Source organism: Anthonomus grandis, chromosome 2, assembly GCF_022605725.1.
Source record: "Anthonomus grandis grandis chromosome 2, icAntGran1.3, whole genome shotgun sequence".
NCBI classification, from domain to species: Eukaryota; Metazoa; Arthropoda; class Insecta; order Coleoptera; family Curculionidae; genus Anthonomus; species Anthonomus grandis.
The window spans coordinates 9,283,544-9,308,318 of NC_065547.1; the positions used below are offsets into that span (position 1 = coordinate 9,283,544).

Here is a 24,775-nt window from a genome sequence, read left to right on the forward strand (position 1 = left end):
TTATCAAATTGAAGCTAAACTTGAAGATCTACCCATAAGGCAATACGAGCAAATAGTTTGGCATCAAGATGGTGCCCCACCGCATAATGTGTTGCCTGTTTTGAGATTTTTAAATGAAAGATAGTACCTGTGGATTGGACGAACTGGGCCAATTCGTTGGCCACCAAACAGTTTAGACCTGACACCTTTTGATTCATTTCTGTGGGGTTACCTGCAAAATAAAGTTTACGAACAGAGAACTGAAAATGTCGAGGAGCTTCGCAGAAAAATTATTACCGCGATAGATGATATTAATCAAAATCATAGACAATTTATAAGCAATACAATACACAAATTTAGCAGGATTATATAAACTGTATTGATAATGGTGGTGGTCATATAGAGCAGTTATAGTTATAATTACGACAATTACGTCTAAATTAAAGTTTAACAATTGTTAAAATAATGTATCCTTGTCAACAAAAGATGCTAAATATCACCTTAGTAATAATAAATCTTCTGTTTTTATTGTTTCTACTCAATTCATTTATCTTAAAAAAAACGTCAAACAATAACAATGCAGCGCTTACCAAGATCTTCAATATATTATTTTTTTAAAGTTTGGAGCCCGATATTTCCGAAACGGTTTAATAAAACATAATTAAACTATATATATTTGAAATCAGAAAATTCGGCTCTTTTTAACTATGTAGTCATATACAGGGTGTTTCACAAGAAAAAACTGATCACCTGTCAAAATTTGACGTTTCTAAACGAAAAAAAAAAATTTGATATCGGATTCAAAAATTAAAATCCCAAAATTTTTGTATTAACATTTTTTTTAACTTTTCGCATTACCCCTGTAAGGGGGGGAAGGCAATATAGGAAAGACACTGTACAGTAGATATGCTTATAAAATGAATGCATAAAAATATTTTTAATTTGTTTCGGAGGTAATCGCCTCTCGGACGTAAAAAAGTCAAGAAATAAAATTTGCTCTAAAATGAATGGGGATTATAAAAATAGTTCTTATTTTACGAAAAATCAGTAGTCAAATCAAAAATATTTAGTTTACGTTATTGTACGAACGCCACTGGTTAACTTTAAAAAAATGTCCTATATCAAAAAATGGCTATTGATACTCAGAGGGTCCTTGAAAATCTGGAACAAAAACTAAATTAAAAGAAAAACATTGAAAGGCACTTTAAGTTTACTGTCCAGCAATTCAGAAAACTCAATCGATTTGTTATTTAACGTTTTCTCAACATTTTATACCTAACAGCAGAAATGTATTGCTGATTTAGTGTTTTCTAATGTAAAAACTCTCCGTGTACTAAAAGCAACTGATCTGCTTCTTAATTCATGCATTCACCACTTTTCCTTTAAATGTCACCTCAGTTTTACAGTGTTTGAAAGTCACAACTTCTATGATTTGAGAAACGCTTAAACTCAACATGCAAAAGTGTGCTAGTACACTTGTTTGTAACAAAAAATATTTAATAAAAACCATATTGTGAAAAATAAAATGTACCTAACTTAAACCTATTTAGAGAAATCAAATTACTTAACAATATTTACGTGACAATTGGATATGAAAGACGTTATTAGGATTGGCTTAAGAAATAATAAATTCCACAGAATGGTCAAACATCACTTTTCAATTGAGTGATGTTGGTGCAAAAAACTCAAAACACTTCATGTGACTTAATGACATATTTCGGTTATTCTGTCTAAAGTATTAATACTTTAGGAAGTATATTTAAATATACTTCCAAAGGAAATAAGACATGCTAGCAATTACATGAAAATTAAGAATAATATTTATCTAAGGTTGTTCAATAATTTTGAAAGCATTAATTTTGTATCTTTCAATAGTTGTGACCACATCCAACGACATCACTTTCTTATATGACCAACAGATACAAACTGATAGATTGATACGGTCAAATAAACCTAATATAACAATAAGAAATGGAAAGGATAAACCATGCACCATAATACTGTGATAATTGCATGGTGATATATAACATGAATATTAAATTTAAAAAAAAACAAGGAGCAGTCTAGCTGCCTGAACCCTGCTAATCCACTGTTTAAAAAAAACCTGTTATTAATCTGGATTTTGGAAGTTTATCTTGGAAGTACACTGTCAATTGTTCATGCTTCATTTTTTATATTACATTTAATATTCTTATTATTCTAAGCGCCTTCTTAATTATATTGGTTTAAAAGACCCTAAAACACAAATTAAATCAGAACCTACCATTTAAAGGCACGTTTAACTCACCAAACCTACTTGGAGTAATTAATTCACTGTTTAAATTAAAATTTATGAGGCATTATTGTCAATTAAAATATGGGTTTTCTCGATTAAAGAAAATGAACGTCGTGAAGAAAACCCTCGTCTTACCTCTTTCTTTCTTAATTGAAACTCTTACCTTTGCATGTATCGATCCTTAACAACGATCACAATCAACATTAAATTGGACAGAAGGGCAACGAGGAACACGATGACATAAATCCCGATCACCGTGTATCTGTTTTGCTTCATGGCCTCATAAATCTGCCACTCGGTCAACCCCTCCGTTGAATTATTCATTTCGAATCTGAAACAAATAATAGAGAAAAAATTTATTTCAGGAGACCCAACTGGATTTACATGGGATCCAATTCAGGTTTAATTATATATAGACATTAATTTGACCCTATTATTATCCACAGTGTTGTATTTATCCAGTCAGTAATGGAAATTCAGTTGATGGTCGGATTAATTGGATTAGGCTGGTTCGTTTCATTTAGAAAAGTCTCGCTTTATTTTTCGTGTTTCTGAATTAAGCACATTACGGGGTTTTAATTATTTTTAAGACAATGGTAATTGGATATTTATTTAACCATTTGAAGGATTATTTAAAATGTTGTATGTATTAGTGTAGCCTACAATAAATTCAGTTTATCATTAAATTACTTAGATTATTGGCTTCCAAGCGGGGAACAAAATTTAAAATAACTTCTGAAAGTAATAAAAGTTCAAATGTAAAATGCCTGGAATAACTTTTGAATTCACTACGCAATTTTATATTAGAAATAAGAAATATCTTCAATAGGTCAAGTTGAAAAGAAGACGAAAGGGAGATGCAAGGAGAAATATCTTCAATATGTGTGGAATAAAATTGAAAAATTACTCAAAAAAAAATTATCGAATAAAATTGACTTTAGTTACTTTGGAAAACCTAGAATAAATTGGGAAATAGCTCTAAAAGTGTAGAATTAAAATGTGCCTGGAAAAAAAATGGAAATAACTTTAAAAACCTTATGTAAAAAAGGCGTTTAAATCTCTAAAACCCACCATATCAGTAGATTTGAAAGAATTATTTCAAAAACCAGGAAGAAAATTAAAATGGTTTTGAATGCCTGGAATAAATTCGGAAATTGCTCTAAAAGTCTGGAAATAAAATTGCTTTATACACCTCGAAGATGTACATAACTACAAGCTGAAGGAAAGTTGAAGTAGTTGGAGTTTTCAATTGACTCAAAGATCTTAAAATGTGCCTGGAAAAAAATTGAAATGACTTAAAAAAATCTGAAAAAAAATCCAACATTTCAATGACTTTAAAGGAGTCACTTTAAAAATTAAAAAAGGCTTTACATTAGGGTGGAGCGATATTTTTTATCTTTAAAAATTGACGTGCCTGATACGTAGAAAGTTGTGTATTGCAAAAATAAGTAATTAGCCAAAAACTTAATTTTTTGGCTGAAGTCATTCCACCGCCCCACCCCTTTCATTCTAATTTCTGGAATATTGTCCTTAGGGCGGTGGAAAGACTAATTTTTGTTCATAACAAAAAAAAAATTATAATATCATAATACATCTTTTCCCCAGTCAGCCTTTTGGTAAAAAAAAATAATTAATACAAAACATTATTTCGCACATTACATGAGCGGCCATTAATCGGTTACTTATACCACAGATTTAACTAGCTACGCTGGATAATTTTTAGATTGAGTTAAAGATACTTAAAAATTTTTTTTTCGAAAACAAAGCCAGATATGAAGATAATATAAGATACGAAAAAGTTGTATTTTTAGTTTTTTAAATACAAAAATAAATAAAAAGCTGCAAAACAATTATTGGCCTTGTTTTTTTCTCAACAATAAGCATGTGGTGCCCACTGACACGACACTGGACCTAATAATTTCAATCTAGTTACAGCTAAATAAGCGTCTTATAACTTCAAATAACTGCACCAAATTTCAACCAAATCGGTTTAAGGATAGTTATAGTATTTTTAAAATACCGTTATTTTTTTGAACCTTCATCGCCCTGTATCTCAGAAACAAAGCAACTCCAGACATACGTTCATAGGAACTTTTTTTCATAAAACGACCTAACGATTCATCCTCTATAGTTTCGTACCGTAGTTAGGAAACACCCTGTATATTAAAGATTACCCTTCCCACACACAAGCTGTGGAAAGAGCCGTAAAACTGGTGACTGAGGTATCTACTACGGTTTGTGATTATGAAAGAAGAGATGAAGCAATAAAAAGTAAATTAGAGTCACGGTCCATTATGCCAAAATTTGAGACTAAAAAAGATTTTCCTTCAAAGTAGTGTTGCACAATGATTACTATATTTTTTAAATAAATTTTTGCTTTACAAAACCATAATGTGTGTATTTTTATTCTGAGTTATTTATAGGGAATTTGGTCGGTGAGTTGTTGGAATATGAAAAAAAAACATCAAAAAACCTCTTATGCCCAAGCATATTCTTCAAACCAGGTATCATGATACTTAAAAAAAATATTTATATATATGTATACACCCTGTGGCGGTGGAGAGGATGCTAATAAAAAAAATAAAAAAAGCAAAAAACTCCTTATTCCTAAACACATCTTTACCCAAGTCAGGCATTTTGATTGTCAAAAAAAAAAAAAAACCTACTACTCTCGCTCCACTCTACTTTACATGCCTAGAATAGCATTATAATTTACTAATTATTTTTATCCTAGAAATAAGAAATTGCTTCAATATCTAATAAAAGTATTTGAAATCCCTGGAATAAAATTTTTTTCCCAAAGGCTGGAACAAGAATTTTTTTGTACTCCTGGAAAATATACATAAACGAGGCGCAAGTTTAGAATATCTTCAAATGTAGGTAACATCGATAAACTGTCTTCTAGTATCTAAAAAAAATTACTTTAAAATTCTGTATAAAAAAATTAAATTAACTACTTGAACCAATAAACCATTTAAATGCATAAAAAATATCAAAAATTACTACAAATGCCTGGAATAAAATTGGAAATTATTCCCTTTCAGGCTTTAGAATTTTTGGAGTTGGGTTGGTATGTGCATAATACCTTTTTTTTGTTTTAATACTCTTTAAAGTTTAAATAAATTGGTTTCGTTGTCCTGAAGATGATTAAGTAATACGATAAAAAACGCCGACAATTTTGTAAATTAATAATACGTTATTCCTTTTTTCATTTTTCTTTAAAGCAAATAATTTAATTTTTAATTCTAACAATATTGATTTTATCTACTGATTCGGATATGTGTTGTTTTAAACATTTAAAGAGTATATTAACGTAAACAACCGGGGAATTTCGTAAATTGTTTTCATTAAAAATTAATCGTTTTCCACACTCTATTATTAAAAAATAACACAAAAAAATTATTTCCTACATCAAACTGCAAATTTTTATTAACAATAAGAAAAACATTCGGGTTGGCCGTAAAGTAGTGAATAAATTCAGTATCTTGTAATTTTTTTTTAAAACGCTCGGGTTCGTAGGTTTTATTTTTGTTTTTGCTAATATTTTTTTTAAATCGCAACCCAATTTTTTATTGCATTTTTGGATTACCCTAACAACATTTATCAATCTTTTTTAACTATAAACTAAATTTTTCATGTAGCATGTGCTATATAGCCACTGGTGGCCAAAAGTAGATTGAAAAAGTAGTGGCCAAAAGTAGTGGTTTTATTCAATAATGCGTTGCATAGCCTCTATTTCTTCTCACTTCGACCAACCTTTTGGGCATTGACCTAATTAAATTGTCAATATAGGACCTGTCAATGGATATCCAGCATGCCTTCAAAGCTTCAAAAAGTTCCTGTTTATTTTTGACTTTTTTACATCGGATCTGACGATCAATGTAATTCCAAATGTTCTCGATCGGATTTAGGTCCGGTGACTGTGACGGCCATTTGATAACATTAATTTTTTCTTAGGTCAACCATTGCTTAACGACCTTGGATGCGTGTTTCGGATCGGTATCATGTTGAAAGTAGTGGTTGAGTGGCATAAATTCATCCGCGTAAGGTACCATAACATCCTGCAGTATGTACCTGAAACGATCCATCGTGCCTTCTATCAAGTGTAGTGGACCCATCCCATAGCCCGAAAAACACCCCCACATATTGATGTACAAGATTCTTGTTCTTGTCTTATTCTTGCTAGCAAGAACAAGGCAAGAAGTACTAGAGCAAAAAGCAAGACAAGACAAAATTTACTTAAGCAAGAAAGCAAGAAATTTTGCAAGAAACATGATTTCTTGCAATAGTTAGTAATAAAAAGAACTATACTGTCAAGTAAGTATTTTTTTTTAAATATTATTAAACAAAATGAGTTAAAAACAAAACAAAATAAATAAATATTAGATTTATTCAAAAAATATAAATGAACAAAATGGGTAACAAAATAAAGGTTTATACAACAAAAAAAAAACATCAATTTTAAGATCTAAACAACAAACGTTCAACTTCTACAGTTATAATACAATTTTTTTAAAATAAACAACACTACATTACTAATGAGTTACTTATTATATTGGGTATTACGTCACTTATAGCAAAAATCAATTTAGAAATCTTTTATCTCACACGCTCAACAATTATTGAAAAGAAGAAGAATTCAATAATTGTTGAGCGTGTGAGATAAAAGATTTCTAAATTGATTTTTGCTATAAGTGACGTAATACCCAATATAATAAGTAACTCATTATGAATTCGTCACAACAATACAGATTTTACTACATTACTAGTAAATATATTTTTTATTATTTTTATGGTACTTAGGTACAGTGCTTTCACGATGAAAGAAACAAATTTATTTAAAATTCAGGATTTTGTTACTGTAAAAATTTTGAGACACGTTGACTTTTGGGTTTTATCAAGAGTTTCTGGCAGTTTAAAATTTGTATACAGGATGTCCCAAAAAAATATGCATATTTCAGCATCTTGTAGATATTTTGAAAATTTTGACAAAAATATGACATCAATCATATAACACATCAAAATTTTTTAAATTTGTGTAGAATTTAAAAATAAATTGATATTATAACCGTCTCACTAATAAACTTTAAGACTTTTTAATACCTTTTTTTGGACACCCAATTATTAATGATGTCTTTGAGAAGTCTCTCTGCGGGAGTCTCTCTGCGGGAACTTGCCATAGTACCTAAAATGTCCTTTGCCATTTTGGATAAGTTGGGGTAAGAAAATTCGTGTTTATGCCACCATTCGAGAATATTTGTATTTTCTTCTGCCCTCTTAGAAGATAAATATTCGTCAATTTCCTGCCTCCAGATAGTTGGTAATAAAAATAGGTCTTGTTGAGATGTATTAAAAATTTTTCCAAAATCCAAATCGAAGTCATCGTCATCATCATAATTATTGCCTTGAATATATGTAGATGTACTAGGTTTTGAAAAATCTGGATTAATCCCCTTTGATTTGTCCTCGATTACAGTATAATAGTTATTTTTGTAAATTTCTTCAAATTGTTTCACAGCAGTTTCCTCTAAATCTTTGCCCCAATCTGCAAACGAAAAAGCTTCTTTTTTTAGACGCGGATCCAAAATAAGGGAAACGCAATAAATCCAGTTGGTTTTTTTATAATGTTTTAAATTTTGTCCCTGGCTTTTTGTAGAGCTAAAATAAATTTTTTATCCATGGGGCTTCGATCATTTTATCATTAAGTTAAAATGACCATTTTTCTTATTTATCAACTAGTAGGTTTATACCAACTATAATCATTGATTGGTCTCCCCCAAGTTTATCAGACAAACTTTTAAAAGGTTTTAAGTATTTTACAAGATTTTCTATCAAAAGCCATGTTTGTGCGTCAATTTTATATTGAGCAAAATATTTGTTTGTATCACACATAATAGTTAAAGGAACCTTATCTTTTAAAGCCCAGTTAAGCATTTCGTTTTCACATCAATTATTGGTGATGAGTTTTTTAAATTTACTGTGCTACAACATAACTTAAATTTATTTTGTTGTTGTTCAGATTTTTTAATTTTTTTTAGCATAATTCTAAGGTTATTTGTAATGTTGCAATTCTTCATCTGTGCTAAATTCGTCGTCACTATTGGACTCATTGTCTATGAAATTATTGCCATTATTTATAACTTTTATTAAGTCCTGAACAGCTAAATTTAAAACATGAGTAAAACAGATAAAGTTTATATTTTGTTGCTCTAGACCCTCAGTACCACTTATTAAGAGCGATCGTGTTTTTAGTTATGAGACGGGGGAATCACCGAATAAAATAAGTTAGTGAGTGATTCCCCGAAAAAAGCAAGAACAAGAAGTGCAAGAAGTCTTGCCAGCAAGACAAGAAATTAATGTGCAAGAAGTTTGCAAGACAAGAAGTAGTTTTACTTCTTGTTTTGTTTAACAGGACAAGACAAGAAGTTGCCGAGCAAGGCAAGAAATCTTGCTTTTTACATCACTACCCCCACACCATCACGGAACCACCTCCATGCTTGACTGTGGACACCGTATATTTGGGATCATACCTTTGGTTCACAGGACGCCTAACATATCTTTTGCCATCCGAATTAATCAAATTCAAAAGAACTTTGATTCATCACTAAAAATAACCTTTTTCGATTCGGAGACTGTCCAGTGACTATGTTCTCGAGAAAAAAGCTCAATCGCGCCCGTACGTTTTTTAAACTTAGCAGTGGTTTCTTTGCAGGGCGTCTTGTTTTTAAATCACTATATTGAAGTCTGCTTCTAATGGTACGGCAACTAACTGAACCCACACCTTTTTCTTTCAAATGCAGCTTGATTTCTTTTGAAGTTGCGAATGGGTCAAGTTTTGCTTTTTCCAAAATTAATTTGTCAACACGACTAGTATTCTTCTTTGGTCGGCCAGTTTTTTTTAGAGAAATAACACTTCCACGGAGATTACATTTTTTTATTATTTGACTTACTATTGCCCTCAAAAGAGAAAATTTTTGAGCAATATCCGAGCATCTTAATATCGATCGATAAAGTTATACCGTGGCATTGTAAATATTTTTCAAAACTAATAGTAAGGAAAGTCAAATCAACAGAAACCAACGCATAAAACTCAGAGACTGAATAAATATGTTGTTTGTCAATCCAATATTGGCCACCTAGCAGTCAAACAAAATTATTGGAATTTGATAAAAAAAATATTGAGAAAAAGTGCAAGCAATAAAAATCTATGGAATTTGTTTCTTTAAACTATGTTGTTTACATTTTGACCTGAACACTAATAAGCTCAACCGGGTTTTCCTTTGCTAAATATATCCATAAAAATGGAATTTGTCAATCTACTTTTGGCCACCAGTGTCCAAGCGTTTTGGAGCTTAATTTAAAAAAAGTCATGAAGAAAAGGAAAAATAAAATAATTTTGAAAACGTTTTATTCTATCGAAAACAAAGCTTCGTAAATTTAAAAATAATTTTATTTCGGCAAATGTTCGAAATATTGTCCTTTAGTCAACTGACAATATCCTAATCGATCTATATAAATTACTGCTGCAAATTTCGAACTATTTCGGGCGCTATTCGACACATTTCTTGACGAATGCGTTATTTTAAATCATCTCTACGAGAAATGTAATAAACTAGCGAATTCCGTTCTCTTTGGCTAAATTTCGTGGTCGTTCAGAGACGTAGGTACTTTTATTATTTATTAATTTAATTTTTATGGATTAAATGCCTTTATTTGAAAGAGATTAAATACTAATTTAATACTTTTAATCCTTTTGTATAGATAGGGAAGGCCAGGGCAGGTTGTAACAATTTATGGTTTATTTTTATTGTAGCAAAAACTTTTTGTCTTACAAATTCCGTATTTTCCTACCATATTCTACAAACCATTATAAATGTTATAAGAGACCTAATTTTTATTTACTATAGTATTATTTTAAAAGTATCAAAAATAAATCAGGCATGATTTTGGTACAATTTACCCCGCCCTTGGGGTAAGTTGTACCATTTTGGGGGTAAGATCTAACATCGTTTTCTACTTTAGAAAACTAGCTCAAATTATAGTTAAAACAATGAGTATCAACATTTTGCTTAACAGGAAAAGAATAAAATGAAAATAGCTACAAAATAAACATTTATTTTTATTAAAAAAAACATGTAATAGACTAACAAAAGAAAACAAAAATAAAATTCTAACAAAATGTCAATAATATCATCTTCTTATAAACATTTTATTCGTCGTCTGAGTCACAGTGATGACATATATAGAATTCGAGATCACCGGGAGTGCACTCATCGTGTGCCCACTGCTTACATGTTTTGCATTGAATCCATCCTTCTCCTGGTTTGCTATTAGAAAATTTCTAGCAGCAATCAATGCAAATTGTATCGTCTTCATCAGATTCATCGTCAGAAGATTGAAGAACCTTTCTTTTGGCTGCTTTAACCTTTGGCGCCAATGCTTTTCCTTTTTTTACAAGCTTTGCTTTAGTTTCCGACTTTAAAGCCTCCAGTTCGGGCGTATCAGTTAAAACAGCAGACTTTCGTTTTTTCCGGCCTCTAGTTGTTTGTTTTTTTGACGCAGACTTTGGAAATGGTCTCACTGCTGCTGGAGAAAAACTCAGCATCGAAGTAATTTCACAGGAAACGTGATTAGGTGGTACAGCATGAGAGGTAGAAGGCAAGTCTTAAATTGCAAGTGTTAAACCAGCCAGATGAAGAGCTTCATTCTGAGGATTAGCGGGTAAAGAACTTTGATTTCCTAAGGCACAACCATCATCAGGTATGAGCGGGACATCAGTGGGTACTTCTTAATGTTAACGATCTTGTACGTATCAGTTACACTGGATGGCAAAAAATCATCTTCCCTAAAAATGTTCCTGTTAAGTGGTTCAATTCCAGTACATTAAAAGCCTTTGGTAATGTTATTTTGTGAAAGTGCTAAAGGAAGTGCCTCACGAGCAAGTCCTGGAATATCATATATTGTCATAGATTTTCCAGGATGATTACGCATCCAGGAGTCTTGTTGGGATGTCATATATTTTTTAAGGGACCATAAACTGACCGGTCAAGAGGCTGGAGGCGATGGGACAATGAGGTGGAAATGATAATAACACAACTCCATTTTCTCTGGCAAATTTAACAGTTTTATATGCCACGTGAGATTCATGGTTATCCAGTAGTAGTAGGATGGGTTTTTCGGTAGAAGGCCGAACATGTGAAATAAAGTGTTGAATAAATATAAAAAAGTCATCCAACCTGATCCATTGCCAGCTCCAATGCACCCTGGGGGACCATCTCGAATAAAGTGATCCTGAAAGCGTTTTCGAGGAAATAGAAACATCGGCGGGACGTGGTTACCAATAGCGCTTACTGCAATGCATAGAGTTACTAGAGCCCCTCTTTCACTGGATGTTATATCCCCAACTTGTTTTGTGCCTTTTTCGGTTATAACTTTTCCTAGCCTTTGAACTGTAGTCAGCCCAGTTTCATCCAGATTCCATATGTCAGATGGAGTAAATTGAAATCTGTCTCGGACATTAGCAAGTTTGTCATAAAACAAATCAACATTTGTCTTATTAAAGTTTGTCACACGTCCAATACTGTTACCTCGGGAACTCGAATGGATAAATTAGGATGTTTTTCAAGAAAATTCGTTAGCCAATCTTCGCCCGCTGTCTTATTTTTAGACCATGACTCAGGCACTTTAACTTTAAATACCATAGCACAATCATAAGCTAATTTTCTTACCTCTTTTGGAGAGAGACCAAAATAAATTTTTGCGCACCGCTTAATATAAAGCTCAAGTTCATTTATTTGGGCATCTGTAAATATTTGTTTGTGTTTACTATACCCAAACTTTTCTAATGAGACATGTGTAATATTATTATTATCGTTTTTCTCTTTAATTTTCTTACCATATCTGCTAAGTGTTACATGACAAATTTTAAGATCTTTTGCTACTGATCGAATGGATTCATTATTTAAAACTCTGGTTATAGCTTCCTCCATATCTTCTTTGGATGTGTCGCCCCTACTTGTCTTCTTCTTATAGTTTCTCATGCTAAAATTAAACAATAAAAAACTATTTTCTTAACCGTTGCAATTTTTGGGGTAAGTTGTAACACGGTATAATTTGCCCCGAGCTAAGTGTTTCAACTTACCCCAGCTGTAATAATCGGCAACACTGTAAAAGTGCAACTATATACCCTAACAAATAGCACCTCAACTTAAGTTGAACAAATACATGCAAAAATATATTCAAATTATATTCCTACCTTCAAATTTTACTTTGACGTCACAATTTGCCTAAACTGCACTTAAATTTCATACGGAACGTACGCACTCTTCGAAAGTTGGTGGTTGACTGAGAGGCCCCAAGGCCTGCTTGTATACGCAATACGAGATTTGCCGAGTAGTGCCGATTTAAAATTCGGCTACTGTTTCAACTTACCCCGTGTTGCAACGTACCCCGGTCTCCCCTACCTCTTAATGCTTTGTAGCATGCAAAAATGGGGACAGGTAATATATACAGAATATAAATACTTTTAAGTCATATTTTAAACGTTAGTGTTCTCAGAATATTACTATAACAATATTAAAAAAATGGAGTTATTTAGTCCAACGAAAAGATGTTTTAATAATTCTCCAGTATCACTGAGTGAAAAAGTTATTATTTTAAATGTACATGATTGCATAAAACACGATTACCCTAGTTTTACTGTGCAGGAAATGGCTGAAAGATGTTCTCCAATGACTGGAATTGGAAAGTCCACCATTTTCAAATTGTTGCGAGAAGGAAAAGTAGCAGGTCAAGTGGAATCTCCCAGGCAAAAGCCAGGACGACCAACAAAAGTCCTTGATGAAAATACTAAATGTGTGATTCGAAGAAAAGTGCAATCTTTTTATTTAAAAAGGAAATACCGACCCTAGACAAAATTTTGATGGAGCTTGGCCGAGATAACAGTATATTCCGTTGATAAATAGAAAACTTTTATGGAAAACTTTAAGGAATATGGATTTTGCCTGGGAAAAGCATAACCGCAAAGCACTTTTACTGAAGAGCGACGAAACTGTTTGCTGGAGACGAAAATACAGTTTCTTATCTTGATGAGACGTGGATTAACGAAGGTTATATAGTCCAAAAAATGTGGCAAGACAAAAATATAACCAGTGCTCGCCAAGCTTTCATAGAAGGCCTGTCCACGGGTATTAAAGTGCCTTCGAGAAAAGGAAAAATAATCACACATATTGGAAGCGAAGAGGGATTTTTAAAAGAAGGTCTGCTAACGTCGAGTCGACTCGCACAGAAGACTCAGACATTTTCGAAGACTATTTTGGTAAAATGATAAAATTTCTTTTGGCTAATTCGGTGGTGGTTATAGATAACGCAAGCTATCATTCACGGCGAATAGAGAAGACGCCAACTTCATGTTGGAGAAAACAAGAAATCATCGATTGCCTGACTACAAAAGGTATTTTGTTTGAATTTGATAAAAAAAGAACTGCTGGCCATAGCAAACTAAGACAAAACTCGTTTCATGAAATATGCAGTGAAAGATATAGCCGAAAAATATAATATAAGTGTGCTACACGACTTTTAAAATGAAAGATATTAAGCTACTGTTTGATCAAGCCATTAAGGCCCCCCTAGACGCTCAATTATATTGCACAATATTATATTGGACAATATTGTATTGATCAATATTTTTTAACCTAGACTATGCAATATTTTTGTGCAATGTCCACATCTGGTTAGTATACAATCAGAAAGCACGAAGAGCAATTGAATTATGCCTAAAAAACGAAGAGCCTGTTTGGCAATAGTTTTATATTGTTCTTCTATAAAAGAGCCAAAACGGCGACATTGGTCTAAAGATTAGTATCTTAAACGATGTGAATTTACAAGCGAAAATTTACTGTGCGATTTAAAGTTGAGTGAACCGAATGATAAAATGCTTTTTGTTAGGTAGATACTACCCTTACTCTAATAAAGTACGTTACAAAAAACGCATAAATAGTTTATAAACGTTAATATTGTTTATATAGTTTAAAGCATAATCTATTATTAGTAAATCTTTTTTGACGACGTCACTGGTAAATATGCCATCTGTCGGTGGAATCAACATTGATTGAGAGCGATTGAGCGGCGTTGCGATGTTGTTGCCTTTTTCTCTAATATACGTTATCTGCATTCATTTGACTTTTAATATTGACTTCTTTATAGAGTATCCTATCATAGTTTATTAAAAAAATGCTTCATATTTTATTAAAGGGGGACCGCAGTATTGTATTGTGCCTGCAAAATAGGTGACAAATTTTAATGATATTATACAGTGTTTTTGTGCCCGTAGTTCCACGGCAATGCTAGCCTTTCAATGGGCCTTACATTATTCTAAAATATTCTTACTATTTCAGTCCAGATCTGTTAACTTAATTTGCACACCCCCCCTTGACAAAGCAAACTTAATCAACCCTTCCAAATAAAACCAGGTAAGACCAATTATGGATATCTCCTATTTATCGTAATAGGGTAAAATCGCTAACATTTACTGTCACATGTTATGTTAGTTTATAGTGATTTTTGATAACTTGGCAGCACTTGATTGGGTACACTTTATAATGAGATAGGATAATAATTATAATTATTCTATTACATATTTATTCACATCTCAAAAGTGCACGTCATGGAAGTTAGCAACAGAATCAGCAACGAAAATCAAATTTTTACAATCGCTCAGATAAGTTCTGCACGCTATCTATTTTTTTGCATACTTGAGGATTAAATCCGATTTTAAACATCTAAAATAAAGTTAAGAGAAAAACTATAATTACATATAGACAAAATGAGTGCAGATTTGCATTTTTTTCGACATAAAAGATAAATGTTTGTAAAATATTAAAAAACTTAACGATAAATAAATAACCAAAAAAATCACAGTAATTGTTAAAAATTTTGTTATACCTTCAAACTTGGCATATAAATGAAAGATAATAAGATACACAATATATCTCACGCGTTTTTTCAGGGGATGAAGGGGTGTAAGCCATCCCCAAATAACTTTAAAAATTATCTTTCATTTATATGCCAAGTTTGAAGGTGTAACAAGATTTTTAACAATTACTGTGATTTTTTTAGTTATTTATTTATCGTTTATGCTGCAAAAAAATTAAATCTACCTCCCTTTTCTTTATATATAATTATAATTTTTCTGTTAGATCTTTTTAAAAATTTAAAATCAGATGTAATCCTTAAATATGGAAAAAAACATATTGCGTACAGAACTTGTCTGGTCGACTGTAAAAATTTAATTTTAGTTTCTGATTCTATTGCTAATTTCCATGACGTAAAAGTGCTTCTTATTCACCAATAATCCTAACCGACAACTACTAACCATCAATTGTCTATGTCAATGTCTGACATTACATTAATAGGCAATTTCAAAGTATATCATGGTTGTATATTGACAGGTTAGACTGATTTGTGAACCAGAGAGCATTTAACGCACAGCTTAAATCTTGTATAATTATACTGTGCCTCGGTAATAGATATATCTTTCACCTAAGCTAGAAATTTTCGAAAAGGCTTATGGATGAATCGATAAGAAGTAAGATTTTTACAAAAATATATATGCTTATATTGTTCCTCTTTTACACATTATTGGTACACAACGGAATGTATGTTACGTATGTTGAATGTACCTAAATTAATAAATATTATACCTTTAAAAATAAAAGTTCTTTTTCATAAGCCACGGAGACTAAAAAAACATACAAAAGTTTTGATAAAGGAATAAATTCAATAATAGTAATAATATGTTTCTAGGTCGATCCATGCTAAACAGGGCACCTCGGTTTCGTGGGAGACGATCAGGTATTGTCCCGGTAATTTATGGACAATCACCGCCTCCAGTTTTCCGAAAATAGCCCGTCAAGGCGTCAGGTCTTCTCAAAAGATCTCTAAACTGATTAAAATTGTCTGAGTTTTTTATATTTGTAGGCAAATTGATATATACAATCAAACCTCTGTTAAAGAATTGAGTTGAGCATTTGGACCCTATTACATCTAAAAAAATTGTCATCTCTTATTATTTATATTCCGGCAGCATTTGACGTTCCAATTCAAAAATAAAGAAATTGACATTAAACTTAATTTCTTGGCTTACATACGTCATATCTAGAACACGTAACATGTATAAAAGACAATTACAACTTAAGATTAGTCTCATTGCCCTGTTCTGCATTTTTTCAAGTCGATCCATCCTATAACGTGGCAAGTTATACAATAAAGTGAAGCAGTACTATAGGTGGGGAAGAGCAATAGCATTATTAAGCAATAATTTTGTGCGCAGCGGCAACTTTTACCAATTCCTGTCAAGAAATCGACTTTGTTTGAAAATTTCCTTGTTACATGATCTGCTTGCACATGAAAGTTCAAGTTGGCGTCTAGAATTGTGCCCAAGTATTTAATTTCGCTTCTGTACGAGATTCTCTCCCCATTCACAAACACACTTTTTTCACTAATCTTCATATCTCCAACATTTAGAGAATCCATCCTAGACTTCTTACCAAAAATACAAAATTTCGGTTTCTTTGCATTTAAACTCAATTTATTATCGCAGAGCTGGTAGAATAAATTAGTTAGTTCAATGTTTATGTCCTGCTGTATCTGAACGATGTCTTTGCCCACTTCATATATCATTATGTCATCAGCAATAGCACTACTTTACACTTTTGAGTTACATGTACCATATCATTAATATATAATAAGAACAGTAAAGAGCCTAGAACTGTTCCTTGGGGCATACTATATTTGATATTAATAATTTCAGATAGACTACTCCCTTTGAATTAATAAAATTTGATTTTTTGAAGCCAATTTCCAAAACAAAAAACAAAAAGGCAAGCTAACCTACCTCATAATGGTAATTCTATAGACTTTCATAATTTTAAATATGTATCCGTCCTTTTCTTAGGTCTTTCTTCTTACCAGATTTCCAGAGTATTGAGAAATAATTGCCAGACGAAGATTAAAGAATCTTTTACTAATTCTCTTGGCTCGATAAATAATTAAAAAAAATTACTTCATATCCAAAATGGTAGTGTCTATAAACTGAAATGTGCAGTCTGTCCTGCGACATATTAGAAAAAGAAAAGTCACCTTCAACAAGAATTTAAGAACATGTAAATAAACAATAACATTTTGGACACTATCTGAATTCTTTAAAATACAATTTCGTCTTATTTCGTATCTACAGTGTACTCTCAACCTGTTCTTCAAGTCAATGTTTAAATCCCAATTGAGCTGACTCTATGACTAATGAGTTGATTAAAACTACTTTGCAGTATCATATGCTGTCTACAGGCCTTTATTTGACACAATACATGTGAAAATAAGTAAATGCCTGGTAGGTTAGCAACAAAATTTTATCTTCCTATCGGATCTCTCTTTCTAACATAAGGACTGTCCCCGTTTTCCCGAGCTCCATTAATACCATCAAATCTATGGATGGACGACACTTATACTCTCCCTTACCGAAAACCCCTATTTCTGTCACTTTGATTGATGTTTCACACCCTTTACTTTCCACTCTAATTACGCCATCATTTATATACAAAAAAAGAGTGTATTTCTAAATTTTAGGAGTAGGAGAAGCCTTTTAGGATTCGTGGCGAACGAAGGGTCTCTTCGCCAAAATTAAATAAAATTCTCGGTGAAATTAAATAAATTTCACGTGTAAGCGTGTGGAAAAGGTCACGTCAGCGTATGGTCGTGTCGCTGAAAGAGAATGATAAGAAAGGAGATGAAAAATAGTGGTGCATTATCTATCTGATCGTTAAGTAGCCGGAAAGTTTTTCTTATGTAAAATTTATGTTCAATTTACGTTCGTGTTTGTCGTAAGGGCCTTTTATCATGAGAAGAGGCCCTTTTAACATGTCTCCAATTTGATTATCTCGAGTGAAACTTAAACGGCGGTTATTTGCTTGCTTCAGTTTTCATGGAATGGCTATTTTAATATTTAAAAAAGAAAACAATTTTTTATAAAGTAGACGAAAAGAAGACCAAACTGCTCAAAATTTCTGTTCATCTGGCCTAATTTTTTACCAGAGCTTCTTTTCGGCATTAGAAATCAGCCCTCAAAAGTCCCGATGAATCCAAGTAGAGTACACCTAAATAAAAAGAGTAATTGTAAAAACCAATTTATTGTTTAGACATGATTGTCCATGGCAGTAGCCGCAAATGGGAGAGCAGTAGCCGCAAATGGGAGAACACTAGCAACCGAGTTTGCTACATGTCCCCGGTTAGATCCACAACCTTTCATAGATTGTGTTTAATAAAACAGAAGCAGGTGGCAAAGGTGTTTGAATTGTTTGTAATCAAGATCCATCCCCAATCTAATTGGTTAAAATTCTTACTAAGCCATTTCTGGACTTGATTATAAACACGACATAAATGTGTTTAAGCTGCACTAAATGTGGGTCGTCGCCTTAAAAGCTTAACAGATTTAACGTATTTTGTTGATTTTGCCAAGTAATTATGTCGATGATGGTTAGGAGGTTTTTCGCGTGGTAGCATCAGCTAATAACGCTTTGATACCGTTTTGCCTTTATTATCTGGAAAAAATGCTTCCTTATTAAATACTTGAGTTGCATCTCTGATGTCACTTCTCTTTTCAAATTTTTTAATGGCTTCTGCCTTACCCTTATTAAAGAGAGTAGATATCGTGTCACATCCAGTCAAAGCGTGCAAAAATAAAATGATTTAACAATGACGTGAGTATGGAAAATTTTGAAAATTTTCATCATAGAGCATCTGTACTTCCATAGATTCTCCCTGCTTGATATTCAGTGTCAAAGTCAAATTCTTTTAGCTACTTGATCCTCTGGATTTTGCAAACTAAAGCTCGAAGTTAAGCTAAGAGTTCGTAGCGGAAACTTCCTCTCAAAGAGGTACTTTTAGAAGTGGCCAATCGCTTTTACAACAGCTAGCAACTCTCGGTGAGTGACGTAATAGTCGCGCACCAGCTTGTGTACTGGTAGTGACTTACTAAAATAGCTAATGACTTTTTCTTCTTGGCTATCCTGGATTTAGGCCAACACATCTCTAAATGCCTTAGTCTCCTTCTTTGGTCTGGCTTTAGACCGTTACCCGATCACGATACTAGGTGATTCTTTCGGAATGGCTCCCGGTTGATGTCCATAGGCGAAACTTGTTATAGTATTGCTAAAACTGTAGAGCAACTCCATGCTCTGTTTTCACAGCACGGGGTAATCATTGACAATCATTCATTACTTTCAGCGCGTACAAATATCTTTCTGAGTGCTATCCCTGGACCAACAATCTCGTCATGCATTGCAGATTCGAACATGGCTGCTTCACCGTCCGTGGTCTTGGTATCTCTATCAAGCTCTCCACAATGATCTCCTCATATTCTGGTATCAAAACTTCCGGAAGTAAGACTCGATCACTGTAATCCCTCTCATGATGCAAAATAACTTCCTTATCGTCCATTTTCACTACTCCTTGCCTAAAGCTTAACTCAAAGCCTTGGTCTCCATTACGTTTGTCCCGATGAACACCTTATCCTTAATCTCAGCCACTATCGCAGGATGTTCAAAAGTAAATTTTTCTAATAGTGACTTTTGTTTCACCATGAACATTTGCTGTCCCTCGTCATTTTGATTGTTGAACCATAGCTGCGAATTGAATTATGTCGGGTAGTATGTTTACTCAATACAGGTCAAAGATTGCCCTCGCGGATTGATCTTCTTTAGTTTTCTGAATTGGCGGGAGTGCAACTAGCACCTTCTGGATAGTGTTTTCTCATGTGACCTGGCTTGCTTCATTTCCAATACTTTGACTTCCGGTCCTGGCGTCCTCCAATCGCCTCCCTTATCATTTGCTTGACCGATTCCTTAAATTTGTCCTCTCCTAGAATTACTTGCCGGATACGAGCCTGGCCCCTAGTCGTGTTCTTGGCAGCCTCGAATTCAAGGGCCCATTTTAATGCCTCTACTAGCTGAGGTGGATGTAGTAAGGTCTGCCTCATTTCGCCATCGTGGTGTCCATCCAGGAATTCTTGGACTGCCAAACGTTCCATGATGCTTTCCGAGACATCTGAATTGTACGTCAAACCAAACGTGTAATATGAATTGAATGGTCGAAACAGTGGGCTGCCAAGGCAGTTATGCATATAGGTCTCCTAATGGACCCGTCATGCCCCACCGGGGGTTACCAGAGCCCAACGGCCTTAGAGAAACCGATAAGGCTCTCTGGTCTGAAGGACTTAAAGTCACTCGGTACACTGAAAGTGTTACCCAAGTATTTGAACCTAGCGCGCGTGAGTGCTGGGCACTCCCCGACTACACGGTCAATGGTTTCATCCTCCTCACAGCACCATCGGCATTCCGGGTTGTTCGCAATACCGATAGTATGGAGATGGCTTCTTAAGTGCCAGTGACCGGTTAAAAGACCTGTCACTAGCCGAATTTCGCGTCTCTTTAGGCGTAGTAGATTTTTGGTGAGACAGGCAGAGGGCCCACTTATGTGCGCTTTGGCCTGTCTCATACCAGGGGACTCAGTCCATCTTCGGTGGGTCCACTTGTCCAGCAGACCCGTCATTGACGAGACCGCAACGCATTTGGCGACACCAACTATGGGTTCCGGCCCCATCGGCACCTTCGCGGATCCCAGTCTGGCAAGAGAGTCCGCTTCCTCATTACCTGTATGGCTTGCGTGGCCAGCTATGCAGGTAGCTGGACCCTGCATCCAACCTGCACCAGTTTTTTCAGGACTTTTATGCACTCTAGTACAAGCTTGGAGCTTACCTTTGCGGCCGTGATAGCCTTAATGGCAGCTCTGCTGTCCGAGCATATTGATACGACTGTATTGCGGTGTCCGCAGCTTAGGATTTTCTGTCCGCATTTTAATACAGCAAATACTTCGGCCTGGAAGACAGTGGCGTGCTCCCCCAGCGAGTATGCCCTACTGGTATGTGGGATCCCACCACAAAGCCCTGATCCAGCTCTCTTATTCATTCTGGAGCCATCTGTGTACCAGATGGTCTCCCTATTTAGCAATGCAGGTCTGTTGGAACGCTGCCACTCCTCTCTACCTGCAATGTGCGTCACGAATCCCTCGCAGTCCACAGTCACTGGAGCCATGCAGTCACTGCCCATCAGAAGGAGAGGACATTCCTGTATGGCCCGTGACCAAATTTTTGCATGACCGGTCTCGCCAGCACCTAGTTTGCCGAGGATGTATAGCCTGTACGCAGTCCTCATTGCCTCGAATTGCACAACGAGGTCCAGAGGCGGAAGACTCAGCAGAGCCTCGAGCGCTCTAGTTGGCGCCGCGCCGTCTGCATGGAACCCATTATGCTGAGACATGCAAGACGTTGGACTCTGTCCAGTTGAGCACGAATTTTTGCTTTCTCCGTACATGGCCACCAAACGATAGCCCCGTATGTGAGAAGAGGTCTCACAATGCGCGAGAAGATCCAGTGGAGGATCTTGGGAGACAGACCCCAGATATTGCCGAAAGCCCGCCTGCAGGCCCATAGCGCTTAGGTGGCCTTCTTCATTCTGGTGTCTGCATGATCGTATCAGGAGAGTTTGGGATCTAACGTGTAATATCTAACGTGTAATATCCCAATCCTTAAATGACCAACCATTTGCCTCTGCAGCCCATTTAAATTAACGTTTAAAACATTCCAGAAAAGTAACATCAAATTGAGGCGATTTGAGACGCATCAGATCGGCATCAATCCAATGTTGCAATTTTGATTTCACCTTTTTTTTATTCTTTTCTTCATTAATAAGAGAATCTCCTTTTTCAGTAAAGAGGATTTCCAACATTTTTTCTTATTTTGTTAAATTATAATTCTCGCTTAGTGTGGCGCAGTTTTCTTTCAGTTTTGCAGTTTTTTCCAGCAATTTACATTCTAAGTTCGTACAATTTTCCAGAAATTTAGCTTTCAAACCTTACAACTGATGCAAGGCCGATTTATTTTCCATTGTCCCTTTCCTCCAGTTCCTTTTTCAGCTCAGCAACTTAAGGCAACTCAACATTAGCTGTGAAAACAATCCAAAATCGTCAATTAACTTATTTACACACTTCACTATGAAAGTACGATTACTCACGACTACCGTCAATATTCCAAAATTTGCTTGACTGAAATGACAATTGACTCCTGTCGATGTTGCGGCTCCTTATATACTCGGCAAAACGCTGTTCCGGAAGATTCCCGCTTAAATTTCGAGATGTCATGCGGTGTACCACTTGTGTCATTCTGGAATGACTGAATAATTTGAGATTTACAATTAAAAGTTAGTGTTGAAAGTCTAGCATAAAGCTGATCAATACTTTCTGCCCTATCTTGCCTTGACTGTCGGAAATTGTATAGTTTGAAATTCTGCGTTAATTTGAAGTGAAAAATGATTGTTTGACTTTAGTTTTGCGTGATCATATTTTAAAATTTCAAGGGGGGGCTTGTAGCTGAGCAATTTGGTGTGTTATTGTCCGCACACAATGCAGTAGCATTGCCTTTGATCATTATTCCTGAAGCAATCAAGAAGTAATAAATCCTCTTAATCCATTTTTACCATCTTACTCCTACATTGGCTTCATTCATTCAGATTGAATATTTCTGTTGTCCCCAAAGTGTTTTCCATATTGCTGGGAATAATAGTCGTCGACAGACTGTTACCAAATAGTGACATTGATTGAGATGATAATGATAGACCAGACGCCAAATTTTGACATGTATGTTAAAATATTTAGATAATTAAAGTCTAGGAGACCATGAATTATATTAACAAGGCTCGGAAAATGCATTTAATCAGTTTATACAATTTTAAATTCACATGTGGTATATCAATTTGACATCGGAAAAAATCAAAACAATCGGAAAAGGTTGACATATTTAATTATTACAATATTATGTTATAGATGTCAGTTTCTGACATTTGTATGTTAAAATATTTAAGTACTAAATATTGATATTGGCAGACCAGACGTCAACGTTTGAGATATATTTAATTAAATTGTAGAGCAAGAGAGCTTTAGATACCAAATGTTTAAAAATAATTTACGTCAACTGGGTAAATAATAATTAAAAATACCACTGTTTATTGAGTTTGGGTGCAACAACACTAAAATTTATGCATATTATTGTTTATACAATAGAATATTTCAAGACGTTCCTGTTTAAACAGACAAAGATAAATATACACCACCCGAGTGTTTATTAGGCAACGGATTCCGAAAACTCCCGATTCCCGTTTAAAATGCACAAGGAATATCCACGGGTTAATGAATATTAATTAAGGAGTTGAACGTGGGAATTATCCCTGGAATTAAAAAACAGCTTAAGGACGTTAATCCCGGGAGCAAATGTTGGTTTTGCGCCCTTATTATCAGATCAAACAACATCATGTTTTTTTTAATCAAGTTTTTTTTTTCGTGATTTTAATAAAAAGATTTAGCAGTTACGCCATTGTGTCATCATCACAAATCACAACAACAAAAACAAACTAAAATTTTTTCTGTCCCTCCTTTTGACTCTCGAGATAAAGAGAACCATCATATATATACGTCTCTTTTATAAATATCCAGAAGATTCACTTTGGAAAAATGATAAATTAGTTTGTGTAAACGTCATCATAAAGGAAAGAGGAAAGAAAGCAATTTTATCATTTGATCTATACAGGATGAGTTTTTTCAAGGGATTTTTGATTGATTAAATTTCAGGGTTGACAATCATTGATAAGCTACCTATTTAGCGAAGTTGAAATATAGTCCGCATACCCGATTTTGTCCTAATTTTAATATAGTCGCAAGTGGAAAAAGAAAAAGAGTGGAATATTTATATAAAAAAAATGTTAGAAACGTTAAAAAACTAGTGCAATTGAATCGGAAAAAAGTGCAATGTATGAGGCAACTAAGAGGATAAAAACTGGTATAAGACATAGACCAGTTTTGGAAAGACCGCGTACGATTTGCGGAAACAATTTAAACGCTTTAGTGACATTACGACGACAAAATCCCAGCATAAGGTTTCGAAAACTGGCCGGCAGATTTAGAAATCAACGAAGAATAAATGTGTCCAGAAACTGTCCGCATTGCACTGAAAAGACAAAGCCATATATTAAGGAAACTCTGCAAAAGCAACGAAAAATGGAGTTTTTCAATGGACGATTCCAGCAATATTTTTAAATCTGAGAAGAGTTGTTTCCAAATGGATGCAAACCATGTGAAAACCCTGTCAAGAGAAAATGTTACCGTTCAAATTTCCCACTAAAATAATTGTTTGGGGAGCAATATGTCAACAAGTGCCACGCCTCTCTGTATAGTTAACAGTACAAAGTATTGGGATATTTAAATTTTTTTTCTTAGAATGGGTTATCTAAATACGGGTTATGGGTTATCAAAGTGTTGCTTTGTATATTAAGGGAATGAAGGGCACTGAAAGGGTAAAACAAAAAACGGTTAAGAATTTTAATACAGAGCAAAATTCCATTCATTCCTGTTTTTTTATTGTTG

The 24,775-nt window shown here is 34.1% G+C and overlaps 1 protein-coding gene across 1 annotated transcript in view; it reads right to left on the reverse strand.

The window, feature by feature from the left end:
• The window catches only part of LOC126733612 (orexin receptor type 2-like), a 228,105-nt gene that overhangs the window by 122,666 nt on the left and 80,664 nt on the right, over nt 1–24,775 (reverse strand). The window contains exon 2 of the mRNA XM_050436977.1: nt 2,418–2,585. Within this exon, the coding sequence (XP_050292934.1) occupies nt 2,418–2,578 (161 nt within the window). The 5' untranslated portion in view covers nt 2,579–2,585. The remainder of the gene's footprint in view (nt 1–2,417; nt 2,586–24,775) is intronic.